Source organism: Populus nigra, chromosome 1 (assembly GCF_951802175.1).
Source record: "Populus nigra chromosome 1, ddPopNigr1.1, whole genome shotgun sequence".
Lineage (NCBI taxonomy): Eukaryota > Viridiplantae > Streptophyta > Magnoliopsida > Malpighiales > Salicaceae > Populus > Populus nigra.
In genome coordinates, this window is record NC_084852.1 from 33,358,077 (window position 1) to 33,377,436 (window position 19,360).

Genomic DNA, 19,360 nt, shown 5'->3' on the forward strand with positions numbered 1-19,360 from the left:
GGGACTAATTTTGATTTTATCTCAAAACTTTAGAGGTCATATTGTTATTTTGTCAAACTTGGAGGACCAAACTAAAAATGTTATAAATTCATAACCATACTGGATTTTTACATATAATCCATCCTTAATTCTATCCAGAATCTTGAATTTTACTCTAACGATCGAATTGTAATTTTTCCAAACTTCGAGGACTAAACTATAATTTTCATAAATGAGAGACCAAGATGCAATTTCCTCATCCTCAACTCCAAGATACTTCTGTCCAGTATTTCCAGCAAGGGTTTTTTTTCATAATTTCTTAATATTTCTTACACCCAATATATCAATTAAACTAATTAAACTCAAAATTATTATTCCTAACGAAATCATCTAAAAACCAACTAATTAAACCATTACTCATAATAGTTAACTCATAATATTCTAATCAACTCATCAATTAAACCCAAAACATAATTTTCAAAACCCTAATCTTCAACAAATTCAAAATCAAAGATAAATACCACAATTATACATAACCAAAGTGTAAATCTTACTTTAGGTGTTCATTTCTTCTAATACTTTTTTCCTTACATAGTCTTTCCTTCTCTTCTCTTCTTCCTTCTTTCCTCTTACATTTTTCTCTCTAAAAAATTCAGATTTTTTTTATCATCTTGTTTATACTTATTAAGCTATTTGTTCAATTATCACAATACTTTTTATTCATTTATATATATTTTCTAAGCCTTCAAGAGCATTGTTGTCTTTTCCTAATAGCTCTTTCTCTATTTATTTCAAAACATCACAAAGTTATTCCTTATAATAATTATTTTTTTTTGTTCATTTAGAGGGTGAATTGTAAGGATACCTACATAGAACTTGAAACATGAATTTTAACATCATCGTCTAATCATCAGGTATTATAAAAAATATCAGTAAGATTTATCTCAAACATGAATGAAAATCAATAGTCTTTCTTTTCAATCATTTCCCTTTTCTTTGACAACCTTTCTTGATATCTCCATTTTTCTTTTACAAAAATGACACATCATATTGCTAATATCTATATTGTTTGATATGGTTGGTCCTCGTCCTTTATATGATAGTCTTTTATTTCTTTTAGCTTTAATATGCTTGTTATTATTATGTTCTTAAGATGCATGTAGACCATTTGCAAACCTTTTTTCTTAAGTTTTTTTTTTACTTCTAAACACAGAAGAATGAGTTCATTAATGGTCCACTTGTCTTTTTATATGTTATAATATATTTTGAATGAACCAAATTGAGAAATAGAGTTAAAAATAAATTGCAGCATAAATAATTTTGAAAAGGTCATACTCATATAATTAAGTTATTCGGCTAAAATTTTCATTTCCATTATGTGTTTTCACATGCCACTAACGTCGTCATATCTCTTAGCAATCAAAATTGTCATAAGGATATATGTTAATGCCATATCAAAAACTTGAAATTATTTCTTAATAGATTCCATGTATTATATGCTTTTAGAAATATAAGATTTGACTTGTGAATGTTCTTGGCAATCTTCCTATTTATAAGCATTAGATCTAATATGTTAGAATGTTCCTAATTCCTATAAAGCTTTTCTCTTAAGGTTAACTTATTTCAAGTGGTTTTATTGGTACATCTATGTGAAGACACAAAATTCTAAACATATGAAATTAATGAATCTATTCATTTTAGTCAAAAAAAATTAGAACCTTTCAACTTTAGAATATTTGATGTATGACTTGAAAAGGAAGCTGAAGTAATTGCTAGTAGAAAAAAACGCATTAGCATGACCTTAATGTAACATTCAAATATATTTTATTGAGCAATCTATTGCATTGCCATATTCATCATTTAAGATAGAATGATATTTTAATAATATAAATGAGATGTTAAATTTTTTTGAGTATTGAACCACTCACTCATTATGCTTATGGGCTTATAATATCATAAATTTATCAAAATTAAAATGCTAATACCTTTGGTATCATGATTTAAATATTGACCTTTAGGAATATTATATATTTGCAATCATAACCTTATCGAAAAATTATCTAATCAATCATACTTTAATGTCATATGAAAGGCTCACTTTTGCGACTAACAATTTGACCATAAAAAATAATCACAATGGTTAATTATAATATAAGGATCTTTGTTGTTTTATTAGCATATAATTCAGGACTTTGTTTATAAGTAATTTTTATACATTGTGTCATTTCAACCAATTATTTAGATGTTTGACATAAGTGCATCTTCCTTTTATCTTGATCTCCTTTTTAGTATAATTGGACTTTTTAAGATCAAGTTTCATTTATACATAAACAACTTGATCTTCTCTTTCCATACTCATTCTAATATTTAAAATTAGCGATGAAATACTTGAGTGAAGATAAGGACTAAGAACCCCTTATATGATTGTTTAAGTAACTTAATTCATTAAAGAGTCATAAATGTATACATGATCCTTTATCTTCCTCTAAGATAGATGTATCCTCTTTATTCATCTTGAACAATGCGATAAATCAACTTAATATTACATTAATCTTTATAATATATGACTTTGATCAACATATCCAATATATCTAAGGAGATTAAATATCAATTTATAAATACAGATGACTTTATCCAATGTTCTTATAATTCAACTAAAGAAATGTATGACTTTTGTTAATGTATATTTAGAACTCGTGAACCAAGACCACTAAATTTATTAATTTAATATAGTCAAGAAGATCATATTTTTCATCATTAACACCATTAATTCTTTTGACTATAGTATAATGAAAAATATTATTTTGGAATTTTGCAAATTTAACAAGATTTCATCCATTGGGATAGAAATTATGTTATAAGATTTTGTATTCAATATTATATTTAAAAATCATATTTATATTTATATCATTTACTTTTTTTCTCTTGAAATTTCTACCACTATTTCACAACTATTTTAAGCAAACATATATACATATATATATATATATATATATATATATATATATATATATATATATATATACATATATATATATATAATACTTTCAAAGTTTTAATGAGAAAGAAAGAAATTTAAAATCTTAGGTCAATCCTACTAAATGGTTTAAGTCACGAATAAGAATGAAGTAAGGCAATAAAACCATATAATTTGGAGCCTGTTTTTCTAAGCAATCTTTAATTTTCATGGATTTTGTTTTTTGTAGAACTACTTCTCTTTCAGCCTCCTTTATATTTGATTCTTCTGTGAAGAAAAGAATTATTAATAGTGAATAAATTATCATTAAGGATTTTACAAAAAATATTGATAATTAGAAAAAATCAAAACTCCAAAAGAACCAAATTTATCAAACTTTTTCTATCAAAACTGATTTTACTATTAAAACTAAAGAAAAAGATGTACAACTAACAAAACTTTTTGAAACCATCCAACTTATTTCTTAAAATCCTTAAAAAAACATAAAGACAGAAACTATAAATTTATCCATGTTGATCTAGTACAAGTAGGAATAAAGCCCCTCACCAAAAAAATACCCAAACACTTCTATCCTTGCAGTCCTTAGAGAAGCCAGATTCCATAATTTCCAATATTCATTATTAAGTTCTATAAAGTCCAGTTTATACAGTGGTCATTTCTTAATTGAATGTTACCCAAATCTTACCCTCTCTTTCCACGACAAAAACATACTACAAAGTATAATCTTACAAATAAAAACTTATAATTATAATATGCTTGAAAGATCAATTTTAGTAGCTTTGATCTTCAAAATTCACTACAAAGCTATGTTCTCTTTCTTTGTTAGCAAACATAAATTTCAATAATAGAAAGGGGAAACCTTACTTTTACAAACAGACATTTCAAAATCAAACATAGTTGTACCCAGAGCCATCCAATTGAAAGATATAACCTTATCAGAAGACTAGATCCTTAAAAGAGTAGCCCAATTTGATCCTCAATACCCCCTACAACCAAATATCCAACTTAAACAAATAACCTAATACAACGATGGCATGATTAAACTAACATTCCGTAAATATTCAACCAATTCCAGATTCTTAAATGAATCCTCTTCATCCAATACTATTAATTTAGGAAGAATCTCTAAGATCCATTATATCATAAATATACATTATCATACATACTCATGTAGAAAATCAACCTATGATATTTCTAATACCAATTTCTAAAATGCAGATTATACCACAAATGTACCCAAGCCTTTATATAGAAACCTAGAAAATGACCGACCCTCTCTACCAACCTCTCTATTTTTCTTTGCTATAAAGAGAATATCTAAAATGAACTAAATGTTTTAGAAAAAGAATTTATCATTAATAAAAAAAATATTTTGTTGATGATTTTTATAGTAACCATAACTAGGAAAAGAGATATTTGTTTTTCAAAAAATTTCTAATTACAATGAGGAACAAAACCCCTGTTTAGGAACTAGTAAATGGTTTTCCCATTGAATCTGAATATCCTCCTTTGAAAAACCTCAAAATCACTCATAAAGACCAAACAATTGAAGTTATTCCTTACAAATCCCCAAATAAAGATGTTACCACCAATACCAAAAACATTATAAAGCAAAACAACTTTACCAACACAAGCCTTAACATCATAGAAAAATAACTAACTAGAATAGAAAAACATATTCAGGAGTCTATATTTTCTCCTGTTGAAACTACAAAACCCGTTGAACAAAAGCTAAAAAACTCAGTTTTCAAACCATACGAAGTCACTAAAACTAGCCAAACTCAAATTCAAAATACTAAAACATATTTTCTTAAAGCCATTAAGGGTCATCTTAACCACCTAAGAAGCTTTGTCTTCCATCTTAATTGCTCCTAACACACCCTAAATCAATAATCACCCTCAAACCTCCATAACCCATGTAAACACCATACAACAAGATAAAAACCAAACTTCTACTGAAGATGAAGCCTTTCAAAAAGAAATTCTTGAAATAAACAAACTTTATTGGAGAAACCCTATACCCAAAACAACTCTTGTTTCACTAGCCATAGAAATTCAAAGTGAGCTAGGCATTATTAACCAACATAAGTCCAATGCCTCTTCCTTCTATAAATAGAACATTGGTGGAATGATATAATACAATATTCTAAATACTTTACAACAAATAACTATGGCCGCCAATGACTACAAAACCCAGATTGGAACCTCAGATAAAGCCATAGCTAAACTTTTAATTGTAGGATGTTCTGATCAATTAAAAGGATAATGGGATTACCATCTCACTTATACCCAATGATTGAATATTATACAATTCATTCAAACATATTAAGAACAAACACCAATCCTTAACCCATATGGTAACACTATCCAATATGCAATATCAACTCTGATACTAACAATTTCACTACATTTCATAAGAGGTACATCTCATTTAAATGATGAAAATGTCAAACTTTTTTCAAACATTAGGTGCAAAAAACTTAATGACTTTCAATTGTACAAAAACACCTTTTCACTCGTGTTATACTCATAAAAGACTCTAACAAGTCTTTGTAGAAAGAAATTTCTTTTACCGGATTACCTACCCTTTTAGAAAAGTGAGTAAGAAACAAAATCAAAGACACCTCTAGGAACAAAACTATCCTTTATAACCAACTAACATATGGTGAACTTTTTAACTTCACTTAAAAGAAAGACTCAAAATTTGTCAAGATCTTAAACTCTAAAAACAGCTTAAATGGGAAATGAAACGAACCAAACATTAGTTAGGAAGTTTTTGTTAACAATTTGACTTATCCATTAAAAACTCAACCAATGGTGGTACCTATTCTAAGCCTTGCTCAAAACCTTCTAAACCATTTCATAAATAATTATCCTATAAATATAGAAAGTATTTTCATACCAAATCTAAACCTTACTACCAAGTCTCCCATAAAAAAATCAACAAAGAATTTCCAATTCAAGCTTAGATTTGACCCTAGAAACATTACCTGATACAAATATGGCCAAAAAGATCATACTTATTTTTCATGAAAATACCAAACTCTATGAACTTTAATTAGAAGAAGAAGTTATTCATTATATCCAGTCTCTTTGAATTGAAGTCTATAAAACTAAAAAAACCCTTCAGACACTTTTGAAGAACCCCTACAAATTGATGAGTTAGCAACATCCATTTCTGACTTAGAAGACTCTTCTAACCATATTTTAAGACAAATCAATGTCCTTACCAAAGACCAAGAATTAATCCTTGAAGCCATCAAACTCCTTGATGATCCCCAACTACAAAAACACTTACCTAGACAAACTTTTAAATACTTTTGATATACCAGAACCACCACAGCCTGATCAAAGTCATTCCTTTCTACCTTCAACTGGTACACATATTTATGATCTTACTAAAATCCTAAAAGAAAAAAAGAAAAAAATCCAAACCTTTAGCTATTATTCCAAAATTACAATTTGAAATCAAAACCATCAAGACTGAGCTTAACAACCTTAAACAAGCCTAGCAAAAAAATTCTTCCATATTACAACTACTTTTTACAAAATTAGGAAATGATTTGGATTCTGATAGGGAATCAAATTCTAATCATGATATAAAACATGAACTAAAAGATCATACATTAACAAACATTGAGCATATTCCTAAAGATCTTCTCCATATTTTAACTCAAATTACTTCAAAAAGTATTTCATAAAAATTACTTTGGTTTTTTCGGATGATTTCCAAATAGATATTATCGCTTTATTTGATACATGTGTAGATTTAGATTGTATAAAAAAAGAAATTGTTCCAAAATAATTTTTACAAAGTACTTCTGAAAAACTTTCTACAACAAAAAATACCGTATTAGAAATAAAAAAAAACTCAAGCATCCATTTCAAACAATGGTTTCTATCTTAAAACTTTTTTTGTTGTTATAAATGATATTAATCATATTGTTATTCTTGATAATATTTTCATTGATATGATCACTCCTTACAAAACTAGTCATGAAAGAATTACTTTAAAAATCAATGGTTCAAAACTTGTTTTTCCATTCATAGAAAAACCAAAAACTAGAAATCTTAATTTATTCAAAGCATGTTCTATTCATACTCATCAAATAAACGCTTTGATTTCTGGAAAACAAACTCAACTTATGCATATGAAACAAAATGTATTTTTAAAAATAATAAAACAACAATTACAAAACCATGTTTTACAAAAAAAAACTTCAGATTTCCAAACCAAAATAAAATTAGAAATTTGTTCTAATTTACCAAAAGCTTTTTGAAAAAAAAAAACAAGTGGTTAATCTTCCGTACGATAAATTTTTTAATAAAAAACAAATACCTATAAAAGCCAGACCTATCCAGATGAATGTTAAGCTAGAATAACATTGTAGACTTGAAATCTAAGATTAATAGTCTAAAGATCTTATACAAAAATCTAGATCACTTTGATCATGTGCAAATTTTTATGTCAACAAATCTGAAATAGAAAGAGGCACACCATAACTCGTCATAAACTACAAACCTTTGAATAAAGCTTTGAAATGGTTAGGTATCCAATTCCAAACAGGAAAGATTTGTTGCAAAAATTACATTATGCATTTGTATTCTTGAAATTTGATATGAAATCAGTTTTTTGGCAAATATAGATTCATCCAAAAGATCATTATAAAACTGCATTTACAGTTCCTTTCGGCCAATATGAATGGAATGTAATGCCATTTGGATTGAAAAATGCGCCCTCAGAATTTCAAAGAATCATGAATGATATTTTTAATCCATATTCAAGATTTTGCATTGTTCACATTGTGTGTTTTTTCAAACTCTTTAGAATAACATTTTAAACATGTACAAACATTCTTCTATCTGGCAAAGAAAAATGGATTAGTTGTTTCAAAAACTAAGATTTCTCTTTTCCAAACTCTTATTCATTTTCTTGGTCATTATATTTTTTAAGGCACAATCACACCTATATAGAGATCCCTCACCTTGTTACTAAATTTCCTGACAAAAACCAGTTGTAAAGGTTTTTAGGGAGTCTTAACTATATTTTAGACTTCTATACAAACATTAGTTATCTAGCAAAAATATTGCATGATAGGTTATGAAGAAATATTATATCATGGTCAAATGAACATTTTATAATTGTTAAAAAAATGAAAAAAACAAGTACAAAAAATCCCTTGCTTTCACATAGCCAATCCCCCAGCTCCCAAAATAGTTGAAATAGATATTTCAAAGTTAGGTTATGGAGGTATCCTTAAGCAAGTTCAAAATTTCAAAGAACAAATTCTTCAATTTACATCTGCACATTGAAATGATTGTCAAAAGAATTTATTCAACCGTCATAAAATAAATTCTTTCGATTGTCATATGCATTATAAAATTTCAGAGTGATTTACTAAACCAAAAGTTTTTTTGCATCATGATTGCAAATCAGCTAAAGAGGTTTTATAAAAAGATGTTCAAAACATTGCATCAAAACAAATTTTCACCCATTGGCAAGCTATACTTAATAATTTTTTTTATTTTGAATGGATTTGTTGAAGTAGAATAGCAAAAAATAACTACCCTTGAAGTTTAGGAGAAAAAAAGTATTAAACCATGCCTATTGGTAATCCTAATAGATGTAGGAGCGACAGAGGTTATGTATTGTCACTTGGAAACTGACTGAAAAAGAAATTTCTTTGTGAAAAGCTTATTTCCAATTAAAAGTGAGAAGAATTGTTTGTATAATATATGTAGAATAGGTGGGTTCAAGATGATTTTGCTAAAGTTTGAAGTGTTTAAATCTGTCTAATGTTGTTATTTCAAGGATTGCCATATAATATAGTTGGGGTTTTATAAGATCTCATGGTTTAAAATTCCAACATGAAGGAAAAATCTTTAAAGATGCTATTGAAGGATTAGGATTAAAAAAAACTCCATCTTTAATAGACAAAACATTTTAGAAATTTTTTTATAATATATTCATATTTTCTTTTAAAATCTTTTTGTTTTAAGTAAAATTGATTTGAGAGTTTTGTAAAGATTAATGCAGGGGTTTTAGAGAGGAAGATCTTGTTTTAGTTTTGGAAATTGGTTGAGAAGATTTACCTTTGCGAGAGAATTTATAGCTTGTAGAGCGAGAAGTAGTTCTAGAGCATTTGAAATAGAATCTACCAAAGTTTGTAATTGGGAAGAATGAGTTGTTTCTTCCTCCTTGACAACCATATCAATCCATGATTTGATTGGTTTTGCTGAAAAAAAAAGTTTTGAAAGGTTTTTTTTTTGGGTTTGGAGATTCTAGTTTTTGTTGTAGGGTTTTGCCCCTGTCTCTAGATTTTAATGGTACCAAGACCTGTTTTGGAGAAATTATCTAGTTAGAAAATTAGGTATAGAATTGGTATCTCTTTTTATAAATTCTATAAAAAGGTGTAATCAAACTGGTTTCGCAAATAGTGAGACTATTTTGGACCTTTATATGACATTCTTTAACCTTGTCCTATGGTTGAAAATGGCTACACCTTTTTCAAATAAAATTACAAAGCCACAAAAAGTGAAAAATGATTTCCTCCACCTCTCATTTTATGTTCAAAATTCTTTGTTTCTTGTTTGCTCATGGTACTTTGATTATAATACTCATCATGGATCCCTTATTCTCATCAGATGATTCAAATTTAAATGGTAGAACTCCTTTGCAACAGAATTTAGAAGTTTTAAACCTATAATATTACAATGGTTAAAAGAAAATAAAAAAGCTGAGATTAAGGAACTTAAACCCTTAATTTAAGTTTTAATCCAAAAAATCTCATGCTTCAGCCCTTTTTGTTGCAATAAAATTCAAAAAAGAATATTTTAAAATCATGATGCAGCTCGTACAAAGTGATTCCAAATCAAATGACTCTATTTCTTCTTCATCTTCAGAACCCATAATCGATTTAGAAGATGAAAATGAAAATGATTATTTTGGTATTCTCCCTCCTATACAAAAACCATGGGCACTTCTGCTTGTGTACATGTGTATGTGTGTGTAAAAAGAGTTTTTCGAGGCCAAAAATCTTGATGGCCTATTTTTAATTTTGTTCTCTTTTTCTAAGGCCTTTATGACCATTTTCTCCTAGTCTTTTATATTCCTAATGCAAAGATTTATGTCGGCACAAGAAGACAAGTTTTCCTTCACTTGAAAATACAATAAAAATAACTTTTGGTGGTGAGAGACAAGGTAGATAACTACATCAGACAACCTTTCAAAAGCCTAATAATTATAAAACTTTGAAAATTTTCAATTTTTCCATCATTTTCTCCTATCAATAAGTGGTTCTTTCTTTATTCATAGCAAGAGATTTTCTTTAGACAATTCTTGAGCAAAGAAAATCAATATCTCTAAAGAAAAAACTTTCTTTTCTCTATCTTTGTTATACCAAATATAATCATAATGTTAAAAATTCTTGACAATTTGAATATTTTTTTTTATCTTTTATTTTAGCTAAACCACAACAAAAATATAGTCAATAAACTTGTGCTAATTAAGAGGATGTTTGAGAGTATGGTAACAGTTGTTTTTTAAAATATTTTTTACTTATAAATATATCAAAATAATATTTTTTTTATTTTTTAAAAATTTATTTTTAATATAGCATATTAAAAATAATATAAAACAAATAAATTTTTATCAATTTTTATTTGAATCGGACTGCCAAGGACCGAAAAGCTTTAAGTAACCTATAACCCATTTAAAATTAAAATTAAAAGAGAGAGAGAGAGAGAGAGAGAGGCAGCCAAACAAACGAACCTCCCGTCGATCCCTTTCACACATCTCCAGATTCTTCATCTCACTTCGTCAGATCAAACTTTGAACTTAAAAAGTAATTATCTAAAGATTTACTGTAATAAATAAATAAACATAAACTAAATCCCAATTTCCATAACACCATGCACACTCTAGTACACAGTCCCTCTGCCACCACCAATATGCTAGACCGAGTCCTCTCTTCGCGCCGTGTCACTTCCCACCTTGACGACGCTGAGACGGATGCCTCCGCCGACGACTCCAAGACCAAGAAACAGAACCTCTCTTTATTGGCTTCTAATTACCTCTCTCGCTTGTCCCACTTTTGCATCTGTCCCACCGCTTGTCTCCTTATCTGTCTCTTATTAGCTGTCATTCTGATCACTTCTCTCGCTTTTCATTCCCGGAGTTTTGTCTGTGTCTCCGATCCGGGATCTCGCGCCGGGTTCTTCGGTCTCGAAGGGCTTGAGTCAGACTTTGGATCACTTGGTGTTCCCTGGTGTAAGTCTCTCTCCTCCTCTCTTGCCCGCCTTTTTCCATTGCTGAATTGTATATACATTTGAGATTATTGGATGTGTATGTAAATTTGGATATCTGGGTTGGCGACAGATCTGATTTTGGGGTTGATTTTGTTAATTGAGTGGCAATTTAGGAGATATGGATCTTGAGTTTGATTATTGTCTCTTTGGTTGCTGAGAAAATGTAGGAATTATAAATATGAAAAATGAAAAGGAATCGACTTTCTTTTTTCTTGGCATATTTCAGTAAATGGGTTTGTAGTAAAAATGAGAATTGGAAACGGGGTTTTCCTTATTTTTTTATGGAATGCAAGCTCGAATTGGCTAACTGTAAAATTGTAGCATGGGACGAATAGTCTAATTCTAGGTTGATTTGTTCTAAGGTGTTGGCTTTCAGTTCACAAGGTTGGGATTTTATTTTTGTTTTGTTTTTTGTGCTTGTGCATGTTCTCGGTTATTGTAATGCTTCATTTTGCTGGTTTACTTTTCTGAATGTTGCTCATCTACTTGTAATTACCTCAAAAGGATCTGCATTCCTGTTTCTGTGCGTGCACAAGAGGAAAAAAAAAATTGTGGTACTATTTTTGGACTAAGAACCCTTGATGCATATTCTACTCAAATTTCAGTATTTGCGGGTCCCACATGACAGGGACCTGCAACTAGTGAAATCTGAAAGATGCATTTACAAAGGGAGGAATGTTGAAGATAGATTTTCCCACATGCATATGTGTGAGAAATAAAGAGAGAGTATAGTGAATTTGGAGGATGTAGGAGAAGATGCTATTTGATCTGATTCAATCAAAGGTTGAACAAGGAAATTCAGATTCTAGCGTAATTGTGTCTACTGTCCAGTTTTACGGCAACATTCATAATTCTCAATCCGACCGTTGAATCCGGCTGAAAATTTACCTAGAGTTGCCCGGAATATTGTTTTATGCTGGGCCCTTCTTTTCTTGTGTGTAGTTAGGATGAATGAGGAATCCTTGAAAGAAAAAGATTTTGGAACATTAATGAATCCTTATGTTGCAGCTCATTAAAGATCCTTATAGAACTAGGAAATTCCCAAAACAAGATGCAACATCCTTATAGGAAAAGGATCTTTGCTAAATAGGAAGTCTACAAGTCAAAAGAAAATAAATAACAAAATTCATACATCTTGTTTTGATGTATATCGCAAGACCTTCCAAAACTCCGATTGATCTAAAATTTTACCCCAACACAGAACAATATTACGAGCAACTCTTGGTAAATTTTCAGCCCAATCCAACGGTCGGATTGAGAATTATGATTGTTGGTGTAAAACTGGACAGCAGGGACAATTACACTAGAATTCAAATTTCCTTTTTCAACCCTTTCTTGGATCACATCACAACTTATCCTCCAAGTCTCCAATTAAAGGGGATGATTTTTGCAGAAGGCTTATTTCTAACTGTCACTTTAGTTGATGGTTGAAATTTTTTAGATATTCTAGGGAACTAGTTAATACCCTCAAAACATTTCATTCTAATTTATGGCTACCTCTGCATGATTCATGAAACGTTTTCTGGTGTTTCACTGTATGCACTCCACTCTAACAACTCATCACCATTGTTTTGTCTGTAGTTGGTGGAGAATCCATATATGATAATTTGTGAGTTTGGAATTTTTTTTTTTTTCATCTTCTTGTTTCCTTTCACAATATAATGGAAATTTTTGTTTGCCCAGTCTAATCTGATTCACCGTTTTGAGTTTGATGGCATTGGATGCTATATTAAGTTTATTGAAAACCTTAGCTTGAGAATATATTTTGAGTTCTTATCATCCACTCCCATTTGATTCTTGTCCTTGGCAAAAGGCAGATCGAAACATGGAAAAACAGTTCAGTGGACATCCAAGGATTTAATCAAAGGCTTGGAAGAGTTTGTACCAATTTACGAATCTCGCCCTATAAAAAACAACATGTATGGGATGGGTTTTGACCACAGCTTTGGGCTTTGGTTCACTGCAAGGTGGCTGAAGCCAGTTCTAATGATTGAGAGTGGTGCTTTCAAGGGGCATTCCACTTGGGTTCTGCGACAAGCAATGCCAGACACACCTATTATTTCGCTTTCGCCCAGGCATCCTGAGAAGTACCTCAAGAAGGGACCTGCATATGTTGATGGTAATTGCACATACTTAGCTGGAAAAGATTTTGTAGATTTTGGAAGTGTTGATTGGAAGAGCATGATGAAAAAACATGGGATTACTGATCTCAGTCGAGTTCTTATCTTTTTCGATGACCATCAAAATGAATTGAAGAGGTACTCATACAATCTGTCTAGTGCTGTTTACCTCTACACATTTTATGCACATGCATGTATTTTACCCTGCTAAATTTGCTCAATGCCAATTTTACTTGATTAATGATTTTATGGGCAGAGTAAAGCAGGCATTGGATGCTGGTTTTCGGCATCTTGTGTTCGAGGATAATTATGATACTGGAACTGGAGATCATTATTCCTTGAGGCAGATATGCGATCAGTCCTATATAAGAGGTGCATGTTCGTCCCCTTCTGCTCTAATAATTTCTGTGGTTGCTTTCTTTGCCTTTTGCTGGAAATCCATATTGCAAACATTGTTCTTCTGTTATCTTGAACTGCAAAAGTTTTCATCCTGGGAGGTGAAATGTCACAAAACAAAGAGTAGTGTTTTGTGTCAAAATAATTAGGCTTTAGGAATGCTATGGAAATTGGCCAATCCAATTGTTCCTGATTTGGAAATTTATTAGCTGCAGGATCTAAACAAAACAAATCTAATTCTCAACTTTGGATTTGATATTTTCTATGAGGCATCTTAGAATATATTTCGGATTAAATTGTAACTCACTCCATCGAAGAATCTTCCCCCCTTGTCCTGTTTTTTTTATTTTTTTTATTTAATACTATTGCAATCTGTATCTGACTGTGAGTCAGAGATTGAATTGGGTTTTCTGAAAGATCAATTCACTTGTTAAACAAATTTCAGGAGGTGGCCATAGTTGCTTTAGGGACAGTGATGAAGCTAGGATTAGATTGAAAAGGAAGTTGTTCTGGGAGAAGGCAGTTGGTATAGATGAACTATGTGGACCCAATGAAGCATGGTGGGGTGTTGGGGGCTGGATGCGGGATGATTTCAATCACAGTAATAAACCAATTTCCTACTCAGAACATTTTCAGAACAGCAGGTTCATTGAATCAATTCTCGATGTTTACTGGGAGCTCCCTCCTGTAGCCGGCCCTTCCCTCACTCATCAAACACGATATGATCCTGCTCGCGCTACCAGTCCTATTGTTGAAGATGGCCGTTATGGCTTGTTCCAGCGGCTGGGATTAAGTAGACTTGATCGTTCTGTATTTAATGGTTATACCCAGATGGTTTATCTTGAAATCTCTGAACAAGAATCTTAAAGCTGTCTAGAATAGATAAGAGATCTTATTTAGTTTTTCCCTGGACTGAAACGCTATTTGTTAATATTGATATCTTTTCTCCACGGTTGAAATTGAGCATTTCTAGTTGTGTCTTTATTTTACAACTATTATTTTATGCTGATGCAACTTTCAGATTTACGCCCGCATGCTGTTACATTTGTTTTGCTTTGTTTTAGCAATTTGTTTGTTAATATCTCCATCTGTTTACTGTTATTGAATTTATCTACTCATTGGTACGAGCCTGTATCTCGTCTAATGCGGCAAGCACTGAAAAATCACTATCAGTTGACAACACTGTTTGATAGATTAATGAACAGTCCAGGCACAACTGCCAGTTTTCCACCATCACAGCCTCAAATGTAATTTCATACCTCTCATCCTGCCATCAGTAGAGATCGTCGTGGTGGACGTAGTTGCCTACGGAGCTACCTCGAATCAAGATTGCAAAAGGCTTTTAAACAGGTTTAGGTTGAAAAGTAAATCGATTAAAATGTTGTTGTGGGGGTTGAAGCCGGACTTGGTTCGAACGTGGCGCTCTTCTTGAAGAAAAGGAGCCAAGAACAGTTCCCACCATAACCCGCATCGCTTGTTTCATATTGCTTTCCTGCTCCATCTGATGAATGATCAGGAATGATCTCGTGAATGCAATGAAATCAGGGTTTAGTTCAGCCGATATGCTAGCTAACCTACTAGGACGAAGTGGGTGTGGCGTTCTAGGGCAAATCTGCTAGAAAACATCTTCAACCAAGGAAGAGGAACATTTCGGCAAATTACAACAAACCAAATGTAAATAAACAATTGAGAGAGAGCCAAAGACTTGTTACCCACAAGCAATCCATTCATTTACACATTAAAGTACACTTGGAAAAAGAAAAGCTAAGAGGAAACAAGGAAGCTAAACAAGCTTAAAATAATTTGGATGCATTCTCAATGACATCCAATCTAGTAAAAAGTTTCCATTTTTTTTTTTCATTTCACTAAATACTACGATCTTATAAACTCTCCAAACATATGCTTCATGAGCGAAGCGCTCATCACCTGAACACACTATAAGGCTTTCTTAAAATCCAGAAAACATCCTTCTGAAGCTTCATCACTTCACATTAATTACGGTTCTTGCATTTCTCCATGGCCCTTGGGGCTGCAAACAAGTTGATGGACAAAAATCAATTTCAAGAAAAATGCATGCATGTTCAGGTAATGGATATACAAACAAAACCTTTGTTAGATCATCCAATTTGGTTCCTGCATCCGAAAAAATAAAATGAAGACCATAATGGATTATCGGAGTCTTATGCTAAGAGTTCAGCCATGTTTAAAAAATTGGTATGCTAAGAGTTCGGCCATGTTTAAAAAATTGGAGGAGCAAACATTATAAGCTTTAAATGTAGCATCAAAACTTGGTAGACCTACCAAGTCCAATTGCTTCTGAACCTTTCATGATCCTCAATCTCCTGCATGAGTCGGTAAACATGCTGTCACAGTAAACAACAGTAAAATTAGAAAGGAACAATTTGCAGCTCATGGAGGACAATAAATGGTTTGATAGTTAGGTATCAGATGAGAGGATTTTGATCTTGAATGATGCATTCTAAAGCCTCGTGTGTTTTCAGAGATCAGATCAACTATAATTCAGCTTCAAAACACTTAGGTTCAATCTGTTAACCAAACCCTACTGTGTTTTCAGAGAACAAATCCTGCAATTTCATCTCGTGAAAAAAAATCATCCAAGGAATTGATTGCAGAACTCTTTAAGTAAAAGAGATGAGGATTACACTTACTCCCAAGGAACATCACCAACCAGCATCCAATCACCATCCTTGTCTTCAAATGTGAGAACATATTCAGAACCATGTAGATCCTTCAAACAACTCTCAGTTAGGCCGTCTCGCGCTGCAAGCCCATGAGAACCACATTGTCCTGAATCATTCATAAATAAACATGAGTCAACAACCTCCAACTTTGACCACTTTATGGTTTATATATAGGTGCACACATCATAAGGCAACCTAGTTTAATTGCAGAGTAATCTGGAAATTGCAGTGGGCTAGATATAATCATAACAATTTCATTAATCTTTTCAAGGGAACAAGACCATCAATCAACCATAAAATTCCAATTCCCAGTTACAGAACTGGTTCGTTACAACAGGATAACATGAGAAAATCATTCATTCCTCACAAATCCTTTGGCACAGCTTATAGGCAGTGGCTCTGACAAGTGAAAATCTCCTTTCTTGAGTTTTATTATGAGTTAAGCATCACAATTTTCTGGACCATACAAAAATAGAGCAGGTAACTCTTAACAGAAGTTTTGCCTATGAACCCTATAAGTGAAGGAAGGGAGGGGGGCAGAGAAAGCATGAGGGAACGAGAGAGGGTACCAATGGTGAAGCAGCCAAACATTTTCTCAAGAGCAGATGAGAGCTCCAGATAATTGCCGTAAGTTTTAAGGTCAACCTTCCTAAGGTATGGAGCACCATCCATGCTAACCTTTACATACAGGTAACCATATCCTGATTTGCCGTCGACATCTTCATTGTTCTTCGCCAAACTAGAGGCCATGGTGTTCTTCCGGAACGAGCGAATTGGTGGCCATCCTACCACCTGTGTCCTGTTATAGAAACTTTTGGATGAGCAATTTATCAAAGTTACCCTAACATATAAAGATATGATTGACCAAGACAAGATAAGGAAAAGGTGAACGCTTTTGATTGAAAGAAAAATCAAGCCTGAAAATGAAGAAATAAACTGCACGCAGAAACTCCACAAAGATGAAGAAATACCCACTATTTATTTTCAACAGTTTATGCAAGTACCTCTCAATTATTATATGGGAGGAAAATATAAACTCAACATACAAGTTTCAACCATGATAAATATCCCATAACAGCGACAGCATAAACAAAAAGTTAAACATGAAGCAATATACAGTCATCAACCCCTTCAGAGGAAAAAAAAAATCCAACCAGAAATCAGTTTGAACAATATTCAAGAAGGAAAAGACAAAACTTTCAAGAAAATAAATCTAAGGAGCACAAGATTAGGAAGGGAAAGAGAAGTCAGATTTTAAGATCACCCCTTTCATTCCTAGGTCCCCCAAAAAACCAAGTTAATTACACTCAACTGAGCTGTATGCAACCCTCTGATTAAAGCTGAGGTTAGTGATTCCATTTATCTTTCCCAAGACAAAAAAAAATTCTAATATAGTTTGATTTGCTCACAGCTGCATTTTCTTGGAACTAATGGTTTGATTTTCTTCCTCTATCCCACAATTCGGACAGCAATTAAATATTGGCCACAGTAACAAACACAAAGTATTGAACCAAAAGACAACACAACAAAGAAAATAACTCCAAAAGCAGAAAGGCAATCAACGCCAGCTTACTTTGCAGCAGGAGCACTGCTGTTCTCATTTGCAGCAGCCACTTGGCTGTTTTTCTCTTGAACTGGCTTTGGAGATTGAGCAACATCTTTCTTCGCAGGTCCTGCTACCCGAGATTTCTGCGGGTTACCATTATCGCCTCTGGGAGAGAACAGAACAGCTCCTTTACTCAAATCAACCTCAGATCCATTACCACCAGAGAAAACCCATTTCCCAGTAGACCCATCAATAGCATCTGAGAAAACTCTCTTAGCCCCTGACACTAAATTCTTTACTGGGATAAGAGAATAAGCATTAGTGTTGTTGGTGTCAATATCTTTTCCAACAAGAGACACCCCAGCTGCGGGTACTGTTGGTTTTCTCTCTGGAGACTGAGACCCTGGCAAGCCAAGCCTTAGCTCAGTTTCTTTCATGTTGAGAGAAGTATTGTTATTTTTGTTGTTGTTGTTGTTGCTGCTGCTGCTGTTGTTTTTCTCTTCAGTTGAGAGAGTAGAGGAGGAAGTAGAGGAAGAGGAGAGCTTTTCAGAGATATTTTCCATTGAAGGAGTCTCTGACAAGCCTATGTAATCATGTTCCTTTGGTATAGAATACATCAAAGTTGGTCACAGAAGTAGTGAGAATATAGACCACAAAAGAAGCATGAGAAGTTTATGAACAAGAAGGAGAGAACAGAATGGTTTCAGAGAGTGAGAGAGAGAGTAGGCGGTATGGTTGATTCGCTTCTGCAAGTGCTGGTTTTTGTTAATGCAGAAAAGAACTTTCATTGCCCTTTCTGTAGCTGCTTTGCCTTCCCTTTTTTGTGATATTAAAAATAGGAAAACAAATACTATAAATATTTGTTTTCTGTTAAGATATTTTTTTATACGTCAGATTCTGTTAGCAAGAATTAGCAAATTTTATAGAGAGAAATTTTACTATGTTTTTACTAGTTATTTTATGTTCATAAATATAATTAGGAGAGAGAATTTTCAGATATGGGTAAATTATATATATATAATTTTCTTCAAAATTAATTTAAAAAATAAATTTTTTTTATTTTTAAATTTGTAATACGGTTATTCTAATTATTAAGCAGTATACTGATAAATACATTATAGTATTGTAATTAATTCAAACATAATAGATCTTTACTAGATATTTGTTGTTCTTATGCTGCGAGTTAAATTTAAAATAAAAAAAATATTCATGTTGTAGGGAACTTTTTGTCAACGTCACTAAACTCAACTTAGTCGGTTAACTTTTAAACCTCTTAACTCGATTTCTTATTTAATTCGGGTTTCAAATTAAATTAAATAGAACTTGCTTTGAC

The 19,360-nt window shown here is 31.9% G+C and overlaps 2 protein-coding genes across 3 annotated transcripts; one reads left to right on the forward strand and one right to left on the reverse strand.

The window, feature by feature from the left end:
• Positions 1–10,698: 10,698 nt before the first annotated feature.
• LOC133692872 (uncharacterized) lies at positions 10,699–14,763 on the forward strand. The gene is made up of 4 exons (XM_062114041.1): positions 10,699–11,225; positions 13,077–13,521; positions 13,640–13,755; positions 14,225–14,763. The coding sequence occupies exons 1-4, from the start codon at positions 10,868–10,870 to the stop codon at positions 14,644–14,646; spliced, it is 1,341 nt and encodes a 446-aa protein (XP_061970025.1). The 5' UTR covers positions 10,699–10,867; the 3' UTR covers positions 14,647–14,763.
• Positions 14,764–15,471: 708 nt separating this feature from the next.
• LOC133671275 (auxin-responsive protein IAA27-like) lies at positions 15,472–18,853 on the reverse strand. 2 transcript variants are annotated; one of them, XR_009834243.1, is made up of 5 exons: positions 18,055–18,853; positions 17,051–17,280; positions 16,443–16,587; positions 16,081–16,142; positions 15,472–15,808 (listed from the first exon to the last, which is right to left on the reverse strand). XR_009834243.1 is itself a non-coding variant. In XM_062092000.1 (5 exons), exons 1-5 carry the CDS (start codon positions 18,642–18,644, stop codon positions 15,771–15,773), a joined length of 1,059 nt encoding a protein of 352 aa, XP_061947984.1. In that variant the 5' UTR covers positions 18,645–18,851; the 3' UTR covers positions 15,472–15,770. The 2 variants fall into 2 exon arrangements, 1 of the variants encoding a protein (XP_061947984.1); XM_062092000.1 differs by having other exon boundaries at positions 16,449–16,587; positions 18,055–18,851.
• Between the last annotated feature and the right edge of the window lie 507 nt (positions 18,854–19,360).